General features: G+C 45.7%; 1 protein-coding gene across 1 annotated transcript in view; it reads left to right on the top strand.

Moving 5' to 3' along the window:
* Positions 1-15,667, top strand: part of Snx30 (sorting nexin family member 30) — a 97,698-nt gene that overhangs the window by 43,589 nt on the left and 38,442 nt on the right. Inside the window, exons 2-3 of the mRNA XM_028779942.1 lie at positions 4,652-4,843; positions 14,452-14,562. Of these exons, the coding sequence (XP_028635775.1) occupies positions 4,652-4,843; positions 14,452-14,562 (303 nt within the window). The remainder of the gene's footprint in view (positions 1-4,651; positions 4,844-14,451; positions 14,563-15,667) is intronic.

Raw genomic sequence — 15,667 nt, forward strand, 5'->3', positions numbered from 1 at the left:
ACTGAACTGAACTGAACTGAACTGAACTGAACTGAACTGAACTGAACTTCCCTCTCTCCATCACTACTTTGAAGTAGCATCTCTTTCTTGTCTATTCTTGTGCGAGTTGGCTTATTCTCTCTCTGATTCATTCTGTCAAATCTTCCTCTGATTCGTCACTTTGTCTGCTCCTCAATTAGTTGTCATTGTTCAGGATTAAAGGTGTGTACTAAGGGTGTGTTTGTATTGCAGCCAGAGGGATCAAGGGTGTGTATTCCAGGCAGAGGAATTAAAGGTGTGTAGCTGTCTGCATTCCAGCCAGTTCATAACTTTGGATGTGATCCCTTGCCAGAGCAGCCATGTTGTTGAATTAAAATTCCTCTACACTCTTGACCCCCTCAGTGCTGCAAATGAGAGAACCAAGGTACAGTGTCTCTGCTAGTGGAGTCAAGCTTTTATCATGGGCTGTGTGACTCAGGTTACCCTTGGAGGTATTCTCACTTCCAAGGTGTCTATCGTGTATCTTCTGTTGTTCTAAAAGTCATTCATCAACACCTTTTGAGTACCCTCTGTCTGGCATAGTCTCTGCTTTCATGTAATTCACAGATTCACAGATGATTAGAGAATCAGACGTCAAATCAATGAATATACAATAAAGTTCAAATAATGATAATCCTGTGGGAAAAACAAAGCTGGAGAAAGAGCTGGAGGATGATGAAAGAATACAAGGGTTACTTTTATATTTTATTGGACTGAGAAGACCTCTTAAGTGGATATCTTTGAGCAGCAGCCTGTATGAAGAGAAAGGGGTAGCCACATTGGGATCTGTGACACACACACACACACACACACACACAGAGAGAGAGGGAGAGAGAGAGAGAGAGAGAGAGAGAGAGAGGGAGGAGATAGAGAGACAAAGACAGAGAGAATAGTACAGAGGTGGTGAGGTCACTGTGAGCCGGGGTCAACCAGTGACTCGGGGCAGGAGGGACTCGGGGAGAGAAGTGGTGTGGGGGAGGGGAGGGAGGGAGCTGGGTCAGTAGTGTCCACTCTACAGGAGGGAGTTTAGATTTGTATAATGAGATGGTTTTGAGAACTTAAATCAAGGAAGTGACATATTTAGATTTATATATATATTTTTTTATTGGATGATTTATTTACATTTCCTATGTTGTCCCCTTACCCCATCCCCCACCACCCCCTCGGAACCCCCAATCCCCTCGCCCCTCCTCCTTCTTCTCTGTGGATGTAACCTCTATCTACCCCCCCCCCCACTCCCACCTCCCCACCCTCAAAATTCCCACCCCCTGGGGCATCCAGCCTTCATGAGGTCAAGGTTCTCTTCTTCCACCTATGCCCAGCAGGGCCCTCCACTTTTACATATTCAGCTGAAGCCCTGGATCCCTCCCTAAGTGCTCCCAGGCTGGTGGTTTAGACCCTGGGAGCTGTGGTTGGTTGGTATTGTTGCTCTCCTCATGGTGCCACAAACCCTTTCAGCTCCTTCAGTCTTCACTCTAACTCCTCCATTGAGAACCCCATGATCAGTTCAATGGCTAGTTGTGAGCATCTGCCTCTGAATATGTCTGACTCTTGAAGGCCTCTGAGGAGATATCCATATCAGGCTCTTATCAGCATGCACTTCCTGTCTTCCACATCAGCATCTACCTTTGGTGATTGCACATGGGATAGATACTCAGGTGGAGTGGTCTTGAGACGGCCCCTCCTTCAGTTTCTGTCCCTCACTTTGTCTCCATATTTGCTCCCTGATTTATATATTTTTAAAACTTTTTTTAAAGCCAGGATCTCATTGTGTAGTAGTCCTGGCTATCCTGGAACTTGCTGTATTTACTTATTTATTTTTAATTATGTATGTATGCATTGTGTCTGTGTTTGTGCACATGAGTGCAGCTGTCTGAAGATGCCCTTACTGCTGGAGTCACAGAGGTTTGTGAGCTGCCTATGTGCCACCCTCTGCTAACAGCTGAGTCAGCTTTCTAGCCTTGGATCTATTTTATTTTATTTTATTTTAGTTAGTTTAGTTTAGTTTTGAAGCTCCCTAGCTGTGGTGTGGAGAACTGTATCTGCATTCATGTTGATCATAGGTGGTGCCAACAGCGTGAAATACCTACTACAGAGTCCAGGTCACACAGACTCCACTGCCGAGGCCTCTGCTGGCCGAGACAATGGGGCCTTCAGCTCACTCAACCCTTACTCATCTCCCCTAAGCTCTTTGTGTTTTTTTTTTTTTTTTCTGTTGCTTTTATTTCTCATGGGGCAGTGTCTTGAGAATCATTTTGTGATAAACTTAATGACCCTGAAGAAAAATGTTGGCTTTACATGACCAGCTTTAAAAACAGGATTCATGTTTACCTAGAAGGATTTATGACCAGAGAATGGAGAGGAGGAATAGCAAAGGGACTGGAAAAATTCCACAAAGGGATTCTGCATGATGAGGAACACGGGCTCACTAGGGCAGCCTAGGTCCTCTCTTCAGTCTGTGTCCTCATGGAGAGAGATCTTGGTTGACTTGCTAATCTTGCAAGGCTGTCATGTGTGCAGTCAGAGTGGTAGCCTCACTGTTGCAGAGACTTTGGGCACTGGAGGTTCCTCAGTCTTTCATATGTACTCACCTACTGCAGGGGACACCCTGGAACGAGGGACTGAAGGTTACTGGCTGAGGTTCCCCAGGGCAAGCCTAGGAAAGTTAGCATAGGCTCTCTGTAGACCAGGGAAAGAGATGGCAGATAGATAGTTTAACCAGCACAGTACACGCATTTGTACTCAGGCACACACAGGGAGAAGCCATTGTTGGATAGCTTATATACATTTGATAAGTCAGGTGTATAAAAGACTTAAAAATATTTTTATGTGTGAATATTTTGTTTGCTTGCAGATATGTGTGTGCACTACATGTGTGCATGGTGCCTGCAGATGCAGTAACAGAACTTTAGATCCTTTAGAACTAGAATTATAGACAGCTACGAGCCATCAGGTGGGTCTGGGGATGAAGCCCTGCCCTCTGCAAGAGCAGCAGTGCTCTTAACCACTAAGCTCCTAGATCAGTGATTAATATTGATAGTTGCTTCAGTGCATGTGCCTTTCAAATATGGAGCGGAGTGGGTCGGGGCTAGACTTAAGGAGAGAGAACATCTCACATATTTGAAGACATCTGTCTTAGATGGGGTGGATTTCAGAGACAGTATGTGACAACATGGTGGCTTCTGGAAGTGCCTTGCTTGGCCAAGGATTTTTATTTCTTTTGTTCTTTTGTGCAGTGGTTAGCCGCTGACTAAGCTATTGTAAGGCCAGTGCTCTAGTGTTGATAAAGGCAGGCCCTTGCGGAACGTAATAAGGTGGCTTGCCTGTAGTCTGTGTTTAAAACTTTACTGAAAGGGCAGTGCCACTCTGACTATCTCAGATTTTCAGAGATGATGTCCCCTGCCAGACCTTCAGGTCAGCAACAGCTGTTGTAGCAAGGCTCTGCCTTCATATCCACACCAGAGCAGCTGCCGAGGGCACGGAGCCCCAGCTGATGGTTCCTCATGCTGCTCCATGGTTGGAAGAATAGCTGAAACAGAAGCTGTCTTAGGGTTCTATTGCTGTGAACAGACGCCATGACCAAGGCAACTCTTATAAAGGAAAACATTTAATTTGGGGCTGGCTTACAGGTTCAGAGGGTTAGTGCATTACCATCGTGATGGGAGCATGGTAGTGTCCAGGCAGATGTGGTGCTGGAGAAGGAGCTGAGAGTTGTTCTACACTGATCTGAAAGCATCCAGGAGGGGACTGGATGAGTTTCACACTGGGAGTAGCTTGAACATTTAAGACCTCAAAAGCCCTGCCTCCACAGTGACACACTTGCTCTGACAGGCCACACCTCCTACTAGTGCCACTCCCTGTGAGCCTATGGGAGCCATTTTCATTCTAACCACCATAGCCTTTTTAAAATGTTATATTTGTAATAAATTCTTAACATGTCATTTATTCAGGTAGCTTTAGACGGTCATCCTAAGGTGGAAAGAGAATGAAAGCTGCTTTGTAAGTCTGTTGTCCCTCCCTCCCTCCCTCCCTCCCTCCCTCCCTCCTTCCTTCCTTCCTTCCTTCCTTTTGTTTTTTCTGCCTGCCTGCCTGTCTTCCTTTCCTCCCTCCCTGACATTTCTGTCTGACAAGCTCTTTGATCTTTTTTTAAATCTGGAATTTTAAATTAAATACAAAAGAGGACAGATTGTAGGATGGGCTAGGGTGCTGGTTATCAAGGTTTTGACAACTTGATATAAGCTAGAGTCATCTGGGAAGATGAACCTCGAGTGAGAAGATACCTCCATCAGATTGCTTGTAGGCGGGTCTGGGGCACGGTATTGATCAATGATTGTTGTGCGAAGGCCACACTGTAAGAGGTGCCATCCCTGTGCAGGTGATCCTTGGGTGTTATCAGAAAGCAGGCTGAGCAAGCCATGGAGAGCAAGCCAGTAAGCAGCATCCCTCCATGGCCTCTGCTCTAGCTCCTGCTTGAGGCCCTCCTCTGACCTGTTTGTTCGAGACAGGTGGAGTGAACAGAAGCACTGGTGCTTTTAAAGTTGTAGTTGAGGTGTTTCTCAGCATGGCTGCAGCAGCTGCGGTAGTGAGGTTCTCCATCCCTGTGATCTGTAAGGATGTTCTTCTCTTCTTTCAGGATCTCATCTTGCCCAATGGTGGGACTCCAGCAGGCACTTCAAGTCCAGCTTCCTCATCTTCCCTTCTGAACAGACTTCAGCTTGATGATGACATTGACGGCGAAACCAGAGATCTCTTTGTCACAGTTGATGACCCCAAGAAGCACGTCTGCACAATGGAGACCTACATCACGTACAGGGTCACCACCAAAGTAGGTCTCTCTCTCAGAGTGTCGAGGTTCACACTTGTGCTTTTGTGTTTGGTGAGTTGGCACAGGCTAGGGTCATCTGAAGGAGGGGTCCTCAGTTAAGGAGATGCCTCCTTAAGATTGGCCTGTGGGCAAGTGTGTGGAGCATTTTCTTAATTAATGATTGGCATAAGAAGGCCCAGCCCAGTGTAGGTGGTGCCACCCCTAGGCAGGTGGTCCTACGAGGTATAAGAAAGGCAACAAACATGAGCCTGGAGAAGCAAGCCAGTAAGCAGCCTTCCTCCATGGTCTCTGCATCAATTCCTGCCTCTAAGCTCCTACCTTGACCTCTCTCAGTGGTGAACTTTGACTGGGATGTGTATGCCAAATAGACCCTCTCCTTCCCAAGTTTGGTCCTGGTGTTTTATCACAGCAGTAGCAGGCAACCTAGAACAATGCCTTGCGTGAACTGAGATCCTCCCAGAATCTGGAACAGTGCTCTTCGTGGACTGAGACTCTCCCTCTGCCTTTGGTTCATCCTCTCTGGTTACTTTTAATATAGTTATGGGGAGAATGGTTATATTAAAAATGAAAAGGATGATATACTTACAAGTTTTTAATCTTAAAATGAGGAGACGCTGTAGCTGAAGTAGTTTAAATAAAACATTTAATTCCCATAATACCTCTGTGACATATGGCAGTTTTGCTTAATGTGCCCATTTCACAATATGCATGACCTTATACCCACTTAAATCTCTGTAGTGGGACCCTGATTGTAATTTGGCCTAAATGTAGTTAAAGACAGAAAGGGCCTGAACCTAAGCCTGGTGCCAGTGTGCCATGCCTTCCTTATTCCAGACATATGGAGGACAAAGCACTGGGATTAAACTGGTCAGTTTTCACAGCAATCCTAAAAGGCTTGCATTAGTTAGAATTTTATAGGTGAGGAAACTGAGTAACTTGTATGGGGCTACAAAATTGGTAAGTATGTTTCTAACATGAATTTTTCAAGACCACAAAGTTCACATCCTTTATATAATTTACTTGAAGAATACCATTAATTCTGAATCTTTGGTGGAATGGTGGGGATAGAACCCAGGGCCTTGTACCTGCTGGGCAGGTAAGCACCCCACCAACGAACTACGTCTTTAGGCTGTGTTGTTGGTTTTCACTATGAAGTCTTTTTTCATATTTAAAACTACTAAAAAACTACTAAAATTTTAGAGTTAGAGCAGGGTTCTTGACTGACTGTGGATGTTTTGGGAAGAGAGCACTTTCTGTAGGATGTGCGGTGACGCCCCTGGACTCTGTTCACTAAATGCTTGTAGTTCCTTCCAACTATCTGCAACCCCCATTTGTGACGATCAGATGTATTCAGACACTGCCAAACATCTGCTGGGGAGCAAAGTTGCTCCTTAACAGGAAAATACTGATCTACCATCACTTTGTATTTTATAATTTAAAAGTTCTTTACAAAAGACAGGAAAGTGGGTTGGGGACCTGGTGCGGTTTGGTGGGGTGGGGAGGACTCGGTAGGGTTAAAAGGGACTAAGCGGTAGGGATGCACGCACGAGCATGTGCGCACGCGCGCGCACACACACACACACACACACACACACACACACGTATGAAGTGCTTTAGTCAGGAAAGCATTCTTTTTCTGTTTTTCCTCTCCCACAAACCACATGCTTCAGAAAGAATGACAGACGTTTCATGAACCTCTGTGGATGGTGTTAGTATCGCAGGTAAACTGAAGCTCTCCTCTTCCTGCTCAGTCCTCAGCCCCTCCCCCCCACCCCCATTATCTTGGGAACTTCAATTAAGAAAATAATTTATTAATGATTTTTGGGGGACTGGAGCAAGGCCTTGCTGTGTAGCCCAGGCTGACCTTGAACTCTTGACCCTCTGGGATGGCACTCAGCCTCTGGGATGACAATGTATGCCTCTATACCCAGCAAGCATTTCTTTTAATTGTAAAAATTTGGTAGGTTCGATACCTGTTTAAATTCTTTGGAAAGATAAACAGAATGAAATATGTTCACATATTTCTTCATCTTTTACTGGATGGAAATACTGTATTTTAAAATCACACAGATAGTGAAATAGGTGTTTATAAAACACAAACAATCAAAGATCAAATACAGAGCGGCAAGCCTGCCTTCCCTGTTCTCGTCGGCTGCACGGTCTTCTCACCAAAGGCAGCCCCGCTGCAGCTCTGGTGCCCCGCTTCTCCGTTCCTTCAGGCACAGGCACTTAGAGAGCCCACGGCGTGGGTTTCATTGCGCACGCTGCGCTCTTGCCCCTCCTCCCGCTGGGCAGTGCTGCTGAGCCCTTCTGTGTCCACATCACTCCACTTAGCTCGCTCTCTGGGCCTCTGCCTAATTATGCAACCATTAGACAAAAGTCGTTTTTTTCCCCTGTGGACATTTAAACCATTCTTAGCTTTTTAAAGTCACCCCACCCCATCTTTTCCCACCTGGCTCACACTGTCCTTCCGTGTGTATCACTCACATGTGTATGAGTCAGGGCCTGGGGTGATGTGCAGAGCTCCAGGAATTCTTAGCATCTGTTTCCCTCCCCTTGGGGTGAGCTTACTTTTTACCCTGTAGTCAGTAAGACACAAGACCTGCTTTTCTTGATTGGTAAGCAGCCTGGTGGCAGGGTGACTGCCTTGCTGGTACAGCAGCCCTTACCCACCTGAAGGTTCTCTACACTGCTTGATTCCTGCCCCCTGCAGTCCATACTCCTTGCCTTACACATTAAAGAGATCCCTGCAGGGCTTACCTGGCTCACTGGCTATCTGATAGCACCTGCTGTCACTCCCTGGTCTCCCCTCTTCTCTCTCCGTCCTAGCCTACTCTTCCTCGATTCATTCTTACTTTTGTCCTTTCTCCTGGGGTTATTTGATTCCTTGTACCTGAGGAACTGCCATCCCCAAGTTATATTTCTGGTTTTCCACTGGGGTATTATCATGATAGATAGTGATATCTGGGAATGAGAAGGGGAAGATGGGGCCACAAGATCCTACACGGGGACTTGCATTCTGCTGACGTCTTCAGACAGAGTTGGTGCAGAACAGGAGGTGCTACAGTTTCAAGGCTCTGATTCCAGATCCTCTAAATGATGAGGGTAGTGGTGGTGGTGGTGGTGGTGGTGGTGGTGGTGGTGGTGATTGATAAGTTATTTCTCCACCAGTAAAATGAGCCAATTCAAGCCAGATTAAAATATGTCTAAATGCAGGTTTACTGGGGAGCTGCACTCGGGAGGGCGAGTTTGATGGCCCCAAGGAAGGAGGCCAGGGAAGCCGGCATAGGGAAGGAGAGTGAGGAGAAGGGGAAGAGAAAGAAAGTGTGCTTGCTCACAAAGAAGGAAAAGGGATGTGGAGGGAGAAGAGGAAGAAAACCCCCAATGTCTGAGTTATACAGCAAAGAGCCTCTGGGAGAAGGGCAGGCCAACCACTGGGCTAGAGAGTTCAAGGTTGAGGACAGGGTATGCCAGGTAGGGACTAAGGGATGCTGGGAGAACCTGGAGTCCAGGTCTGCTTTGGTATGGAAAATATGTACCTCATCAGCTTGCTCTGGCCCTGAAACCAAACAACGATGATGGTAATGATGGTGATGATGGTGGTGATGGTGGTGATGGTGATGATGGTGGTGGTGATGATGATGGTGACAATGGTGATGATGGCGGTGATGATGGTGGGGAGGAGGAGGGAGAGGGGGAGGGGAGGGGGGGATGAGAGTCAGGGTCTCACTATATAACCCTGCCTGGTCTAGAACTTACAGAGATCTGCTCAACTCTGACTCCTAAATGCTGGGGTTAAAGGTGTGTGCTACTATGTCCAGCTCTGGTTCAGACTCTTTTAATGTTTACGTTTTTATGTTATATGCATGAATGTTTTGCCTGCATGTATGTCTAGGTACCATCTGTGTGCCTGGTGCCCTTTGGAGGCAGAACGCTGATGTTGAATCCCCTGGTACTGGAGTTGCAGATGATCATGAGCTGCTACTGGGTGCTGGGGCTCAAACGTGGGTCTTCTGAGGAGCATCCAGTAATCCTGACCCCTGAGCTACCTCTCTGGCCCCTCTAATTCAGATTCCTGATGACGTAGTGTGGAGCTGTGTTGCCTGATCTGAAATTAGCTGAAGGCCTTTGGCTATGGAGTGCTCCATCAAGTCTCTGTGGTTCTTGTCTTCCTCTGTGACCGGGAGGCGAGCACAGCCCCTTCTCAGGGCCGGCAGCTCCTTAAAAAGTCACAGCACAGTAACAGCTAATTAATTATTGGACAGTTAAACCGTGTGTCTATCCATTTTATGATGGGAATTTCAATATTTATGTACTTAATCAGTTGTAGAAGACAGAAAATGAAAGTAAGCTAAAATAAAATGAAAACATGCCCATAAACTCACAGCAGAAGTAACTGTGGTGACTTGGTACGCTATTTTCTCTGTTCTGTCATGAAAATGAGCATTTGCATGTAGCCAGCTCATTACTGCATTGCAGATACTGTTCTGTGCTAGCAAGTTCCAGGCAGCACACTCTGCTGTCATCTCTGAGACTGAAGTCCTGTTCTCTCGGCGGCTATTCCATTGTTTGTTTTGTGCAGTTGCTATTGTGAATATTGCAATTATTCTTAGTTTTAAAACAGAACTTAGACACAGTGACATGGGCATGATTACTCAGTGACATGTGGCTACTGTGCGGTATGGCTGGAGTTTGAGTCCAGAGACCATTCTCTTAATAACTGTGCTGCACTGATGTGATGGCCAGTCGTCACTGTCACCCGGGGGCACAGCCAGGGTTGTGTCTGTGTCTTTGCTCTGGCCAGTTTCCCATCAGATGCCTCAGTTGTCTAGAGTGTATGTGGTTTGAGGAGATTCCCTGGTGCGGTTTGCAATTGATCAATGTGAGTGAGAGGAAGGGGGAAAGATGTGAGCGGCTAGCTTGCCGGCGAAGCAAGAACAGAGCATCAGGAAACAGCAGTAACTGCAAGAGAGCACTTGAATGAGAGAGGTGTGTGCACGTGTGTACGTGTGGTATGTGTGTGTATATGTATGTATGAGTGTGTGTAAGTGTGTTAGACGGAGCCTTGCTGACTTCAAACTTGCCGTGTGGCCCAGGCTTGTCTAGAACTCTTTTCTGCTCCTCCTGCCTCTGCCTCCTGAGTGCTGGCATTACAGCTATGTGTCGCTGTGCCTGTGATATGCTTATGTGTTTTTATTTTTGAGGATGAAGGAGAATTAGGAATAAGATGGACAGAGATGGCAGGAAAGTAGACATGGGTGAAGGTCAGAGAGTGAGCCGGAAGAGGAAGCTGTCCCTTGAGGACGAGCTTGTCGTTTGGCCTCTGAAAGGAGAAGCACACTTTCCCCGCTGTTCTGGAAAAAGGAAGGGAAGCTTGTCTTGTGACAGGAAGTGAAGGGATTCTTTGCTTATAGCTTCGGTTTTATCTGGGGCATAGTGACAAGATCATCCGGCAGGAATAAATGGGGGGTTTTGAAGCAGGAGTTAGAAGTTTTGAGGTGTCTGCAGCTTTTTCATAACTGGTGATGGGACTGTTGAGGTTGCATGGTGCTGGGGGTGTGGAGTTGCTTGGCGGTGTTGGGATCCTGTATAGAGAGTATTGCTCTTTACCTGGTATTGCTAAAGGCACAGGAGTTATCAAAGGAGAGTCTCTTACCTTTAGAGTTTGTGGAAACTTAATAGTTGGCTAAATTAATTTAGTGTTTTGGCCAGTTTCATTAAACCTACCATGGATTCAGTTGGCATTGGAGACTGTTTTTGTACAATTTATTTTTTTAAAAAAGTCTATTCAAAATCTTTGGGTGCTCATAATATTGTCTATAGGATAGAAGTTACTCATGTGTAGGGCAGTGGGCTTCCCAGAGCCATCTGCCATCTAGGCTAGTAGAAGGGGACCTTTTGTGGTCTGTGGAGTCCAGGCTGTCTTGCTGGGTGTGGATTAGCTTATGGACTGATGCTAACGTTTCCAGAGATGACTAAAGAGTCATCCTCAGAGATGACTCAGGAGGAACAGCAGAGCTGAACCAGCATGGTGAGCTTACAGTCACTCTACCTCTGGTTACTGTCTCTGATCTGACTGCAGTGGTAGTGATCTCTGATGGACACTTGTAGGTTCTAGACACAGTGTGGAGGGACGGGATAGATAGAGGTCCTCTCTGATGATAGAATTCTGGTGTTCTCTCTCTCTCTCTCTCTCTCTCTCTCTCTCTCTCTCTCTCTCTCTCTCTCTCTCGTTTACTGATTAGAGAACAGAAACCCTGAGTTTCACAGAGGAAAATTGACTGTACTCATCCCTGGAGTTTGTTGGCTGACATGTTCTGTGAATACTTGAGTCCTCTCAGCTCCTCTCCAGAAAGCTAGCACTGTATTTGGCTCGCTCTCTCTTGGGTCTACTTTGCTAGGCTCCCCATCCTTATTTTCCCTGTATCTTTCTCAACTATTTTTAATTTACATCATTTGATTGTATTTTATGTGTCAGTATGACTTGCATAGAACAATCTGTTGTAAAAGTAAATAAAGTCAATTTTGAGTCAAAACAGGAGCCTTTCTGTGTCATGATTATACTTACCCTGCTGTGTCAGATAGATATCCCCTGCCGTAGTACATCCCCGTGGTCCCTAGCGGAGCCCTTAAAACACAAGCATCGATGGGGCTGGAGAGATGGTTCAGTGCTTAAAAGCACTGACTGCTTTTCTAGAGACCTGGGTTCAATTCCTGCACCATATGGCAACTTATAACCACCTCCAATTCCAGTTCCAAGAGGTCTGATGCCATTTCCTACCCTCTTTATGTATCAAGCAAATAATATGTACAGACATACATACAGCAGAACACCCATACATTATGTATGACTTGGTGGATAAAGTGTTTGCCTCATATGGTAAGGACCAGAATTTTGAATCCTGGACCTCACATGGTAGTGCATCTGCAATCCCAGTGCTCCTACTGTGAGATGGAGGTTGAGGCAGGAGGATCCCCAGAAGCTAGAACACACAGAGCCCAACACCGAGGGATACTGTCTTGGTGAATGTCAGGGTGCACATTTTTAATCAAAGTATTTGGGAGGAAGAGGCAGGTAGATCTTTGAGTTCAAGGCCAGGCTGGTCTATAAAGTGAGAAGTTCCAGGCCAGCCAATTAGGACTACACAATGAAACCCTATCTCAAAATAAAATAAAATAAAATAAAATAAAATAAAATAAAATATAAAAAGTGTGAATTTTTTTTTATCCAGCCGTTTTATCCTTAGGAAATTAGTGGGATTAATGGATAGAAGTCCAATGATGTTCATGGTAACATTGTTTATTGGTTTAAAAATTAGAAACAATTTTAATAGGGATTTGGTTTAATCGTGTTATAACCTCTTAGTTGAATATTATGCATGTGTTAAGTGATTGTAAAGCTCTGGGCACAGAGGTGTTCAGGATGTCTTAATATGCTGCAGAAACAGAATGAATATGCATAGAAAAAGGAGAAGTTTATAAGCTTAAATAGTAATTTGTTTTCTATCTAGAGGGAACATTTTCATATTTTTAAGTCATTGTTTTTCTTGAAGTTATAAAATAAGCAAATATGCTGGGTAGTGGTGGCGCACGCTTGTAATCCCAGCCCTAGAGAGGAATTGATTTGGTGAACATAAGAAATGTGATTGATCTGGTCATAGAACATTGAGGAACGTGGAGGGAGAGGCCCTTTTCCCATTCACAGTGAAACCAGATTGCTTTCCTTTCTCACTGATGACAAGTCTTCTGGAGACTCTGGGTGTTGGAAGGGGTCTTGAAAGTGTCCCTCTCAATGCTTTTAATGTTGGGGGCTCGGGATGGCTCTGTGCAGTTCAGGGATCTGCTGGGGCCACCGAGCACAACATGGTCCATCAGTGATAAGCCTGCCATGCTGGACCTGACGTCATCCCCAGTTTCCCTTCCTCTGCAAAGCCTTCTGATAACTTGGCAGTACCTTTGTGGTATCTTCCTTGTCTTCACACTCTGCCTGCTTTGACGTGGGGAAGGTTGTGTTTTGTAGGTGCTTATGAGTCAAGGGACTGGATGGGAGCGTGTACAGTCCTTGAGGATCAGGTTTCCCCTTCTGGGTCTGCGCAGACCAATTACACAGCTTTGTGGAGAATGGCATCCTAACCTCAGAGCCAGAGCTGCACAGCCTTGGTCAGTGGATGGCTCTTCCTTAGGGAGTTTAAAGATTTTTTTGGATCCCTCAGATTAAAACAGACTTTGGGCTTGAAAGAATAAATTTGTAAGATGTGGCTTAAATCATTTTTGTCTTGTACTTTAGCTCCTATTTGAGATCAGCAATTGCTGGTGCCCTCCCAGGGATGAATGGTGTATCCAAGAAGTGATAGCAGTCAATAAGTAAAAACCATATTTTGGTATAACTTAATTTTATTTAACGTTGTTTATTATTAAAGTGGCATACTTGTATTTCAGAAAACTTTAAAAATTCAGGATTAGGGTAGATTAACATTTTCTGCAACACAATGGCATTTTGTTATTTTTTTCAAGATATTTCCTCATCTAGATCTAAAATGTAGTATGCTATCAAGGTCACTGTTCTGGCAGAATATGGTAGATAAAGCAAAATGTCTCCCTCCCTCCCTCCCTCCCTCCCTCCCTCCCTCCCGCCCTCCCTCCCTCCTTCCTTCTCTCCCTCCCTTGCTTCCTTTCTTTTTCTTTTTTTTCTATGTTTATTTTTGGTTTTGTCCTACTGTTTAGCCTTCCTGTCCTGGAACTCACTATGTAGGCTAGCCAGCCTATCCTTGAATTTACAGATTCCTTCCCAACTGCCCTGAGTGCTGGGATTGAAGGTGTGTAGGCTGTGTGCTGAGGGAGAGCAGTCTCTGTAGTCTCTGCTTGGCTGTTTCTTCGCTCTGCTTCCAGCAAGCCTGTCAGCATGTGTAACAGAGGGAAACACCATTCCTCCTCACAGATTTGTGTTGGTTCAGCAGTATTCAAAATTGCATTATTCGGGGGGTGGGGGGAACCCTACAACCTTCTCAGAGTTAAGCTGGAGGAAATGAATCAAATGTTCTAGAGAATTCTGAAGAATAGCTGAGTTTCATTTCCTGAGGGCAGGAAAACAAAAAAAACCAACCCCCTCAAAAAAAAAAAAAAAAAAAAAGAAAACCAAACTGAAAACAATCCTCCCCCGCCTCCAAAAAAAAAAAAAATAAACCAAAAATTTTAAGGTCCCCTAGCTCTTATGTGGGGGGGGGGGGGGGTGGGGTGGTGGGATGGATGGGTGGATGGGTAGATGGATGGATTGATTGATGAATGGATGGATGGAGTTTTAAGCCAGGGTTTCTCTGTGTAGCCCTGGCTATCCTAGAAATTGCTTTTTAGACTAGGCTGGCCTGGAACTCAGAGATCTGTCTGCCTCTGCCTCCTGAGTGCTGGAACTAAAGGCGTGCAGCACTATGCTGGGCTCCATTCTAGCTCCTTGACTTTGTAGCCTGCTGGTAAGCTCTGCTATTCAGCTGTGCATGGGTGGAAGGAAGTGTGTCCTCGCCTTATTGATTTCTAAAGGTGTGTGTCTCCTTCCCCCAGCCAGAAAGCACTCCTATTCACATGTTATGCCCCCTCTCTCTCCTCATTTGCAGAGTACACGGGTGGAGTTTGACTTGCCAGAATATTCTGTTCGTCGACGATACCAGGATTTCGACTGGCTAAGGAACAAACTGGAAGAGTCGCAGCCCACTCATCTCATTCCCGTAGGTAGTAAGTCACTGCCGCTTGTTCTCGCTTTTCCCGAATTAGACCCACACAGGTGCCTTGGCTCTGCAGTTACGGGCTCCTCAGCACTTCATACTGAATCCACTCACCGAGAGTGTGTGTCAGATAGAGGGGAATGGCTTACACTCTCAGACTGTGCTCTGCGCTGCCAGCTTCTTAGTTAAAGTTGGGTAGATTATTACCTTTTTTTTCCTCCTGTCCTCCTTTCTTTAAAAAAATACTATTAATGTATGTGTGTGGATATGTGTGTGCATGAGTGCATGTGTGTGTGTGTGTGCGTGTGTGATAACATACATTTGGAGTCAGAGCACAACTTTCAGGAGTTGGCTCTTGCTTTCCACCTTGTTGCTGTATGGTTCCTCTTCTTTCTGCTGCTCTGTGTAGTCCTGGGTGTTGGTTTGTGAGTGTGGCGAGTCTCCTGCCTCTGCCTCCCATCTCAGTTGTAGGAATGCTGGCATTGCAGATGTGCACCACTGCATCCAGTTTCTCACATGGATCCTGGAGACTGAACTTGGCCTGTGGAGCTTCTTCAGCTGGCTCTTTTATTACCTGAGCCGTCTCACCGGCCTCTGTCTCTGTCTCTCTGTCACTCCCCCTGTCTCTGTCTGTCTCCTATGTGGTACTGAGGATTAATCCGAAGGACTCAAACTTGTACTTCATATGCTCTGTACGGAGCTGGACCCTACTCTGTTTACTTTTGTTCTGAGACAGAGTTTTACTAAGTTATCCAGGCTGACTTTGAGCTCATTTTGTAGTCTAGGTGAGCTTTGAACTTGCAGCCAGCATTAGCCCATTGAGTAGTTGGGACAACAGGAGTACACCACCCTGCTCAAGTTTCTTTTCCCAGTATAAGATATTACCTTATTCTCAAGCTAGCCCAGAACTCAGTATCCAACCTAGGTTAGTGTCAAGCCTGTGGCAGTCCTCCTGCTCAACCCCGTGTAGAACTATGGTGCCTGGCTCACTCAGATTTTCGCTTGGACTATGGCTCTCTCTTTCTCCCTCTCTCTTTCTCTCTTTCCCTCCCTCTCTCTCCCTCTCCCTCTCTCTCTCTCTCTCTCTCTCTCTCTCTCTCTCTCTCTC

The sequence above is a fragment of the Grammomys surdaster genome, unplaced genomic scaffold (assembly GCF_004785775.1).
Source record: "Grammomys surdaster isolate TR1022 unplaced genomic scaffold, NIH_TR_1.0 363, whole genome shotgun sequence".
Lineage (NCBI taxonomy): Eukaryota > Metazoa > Chordata > Mammalia > Rodentia > Muridae > Grammomys > Grammomys surdaster.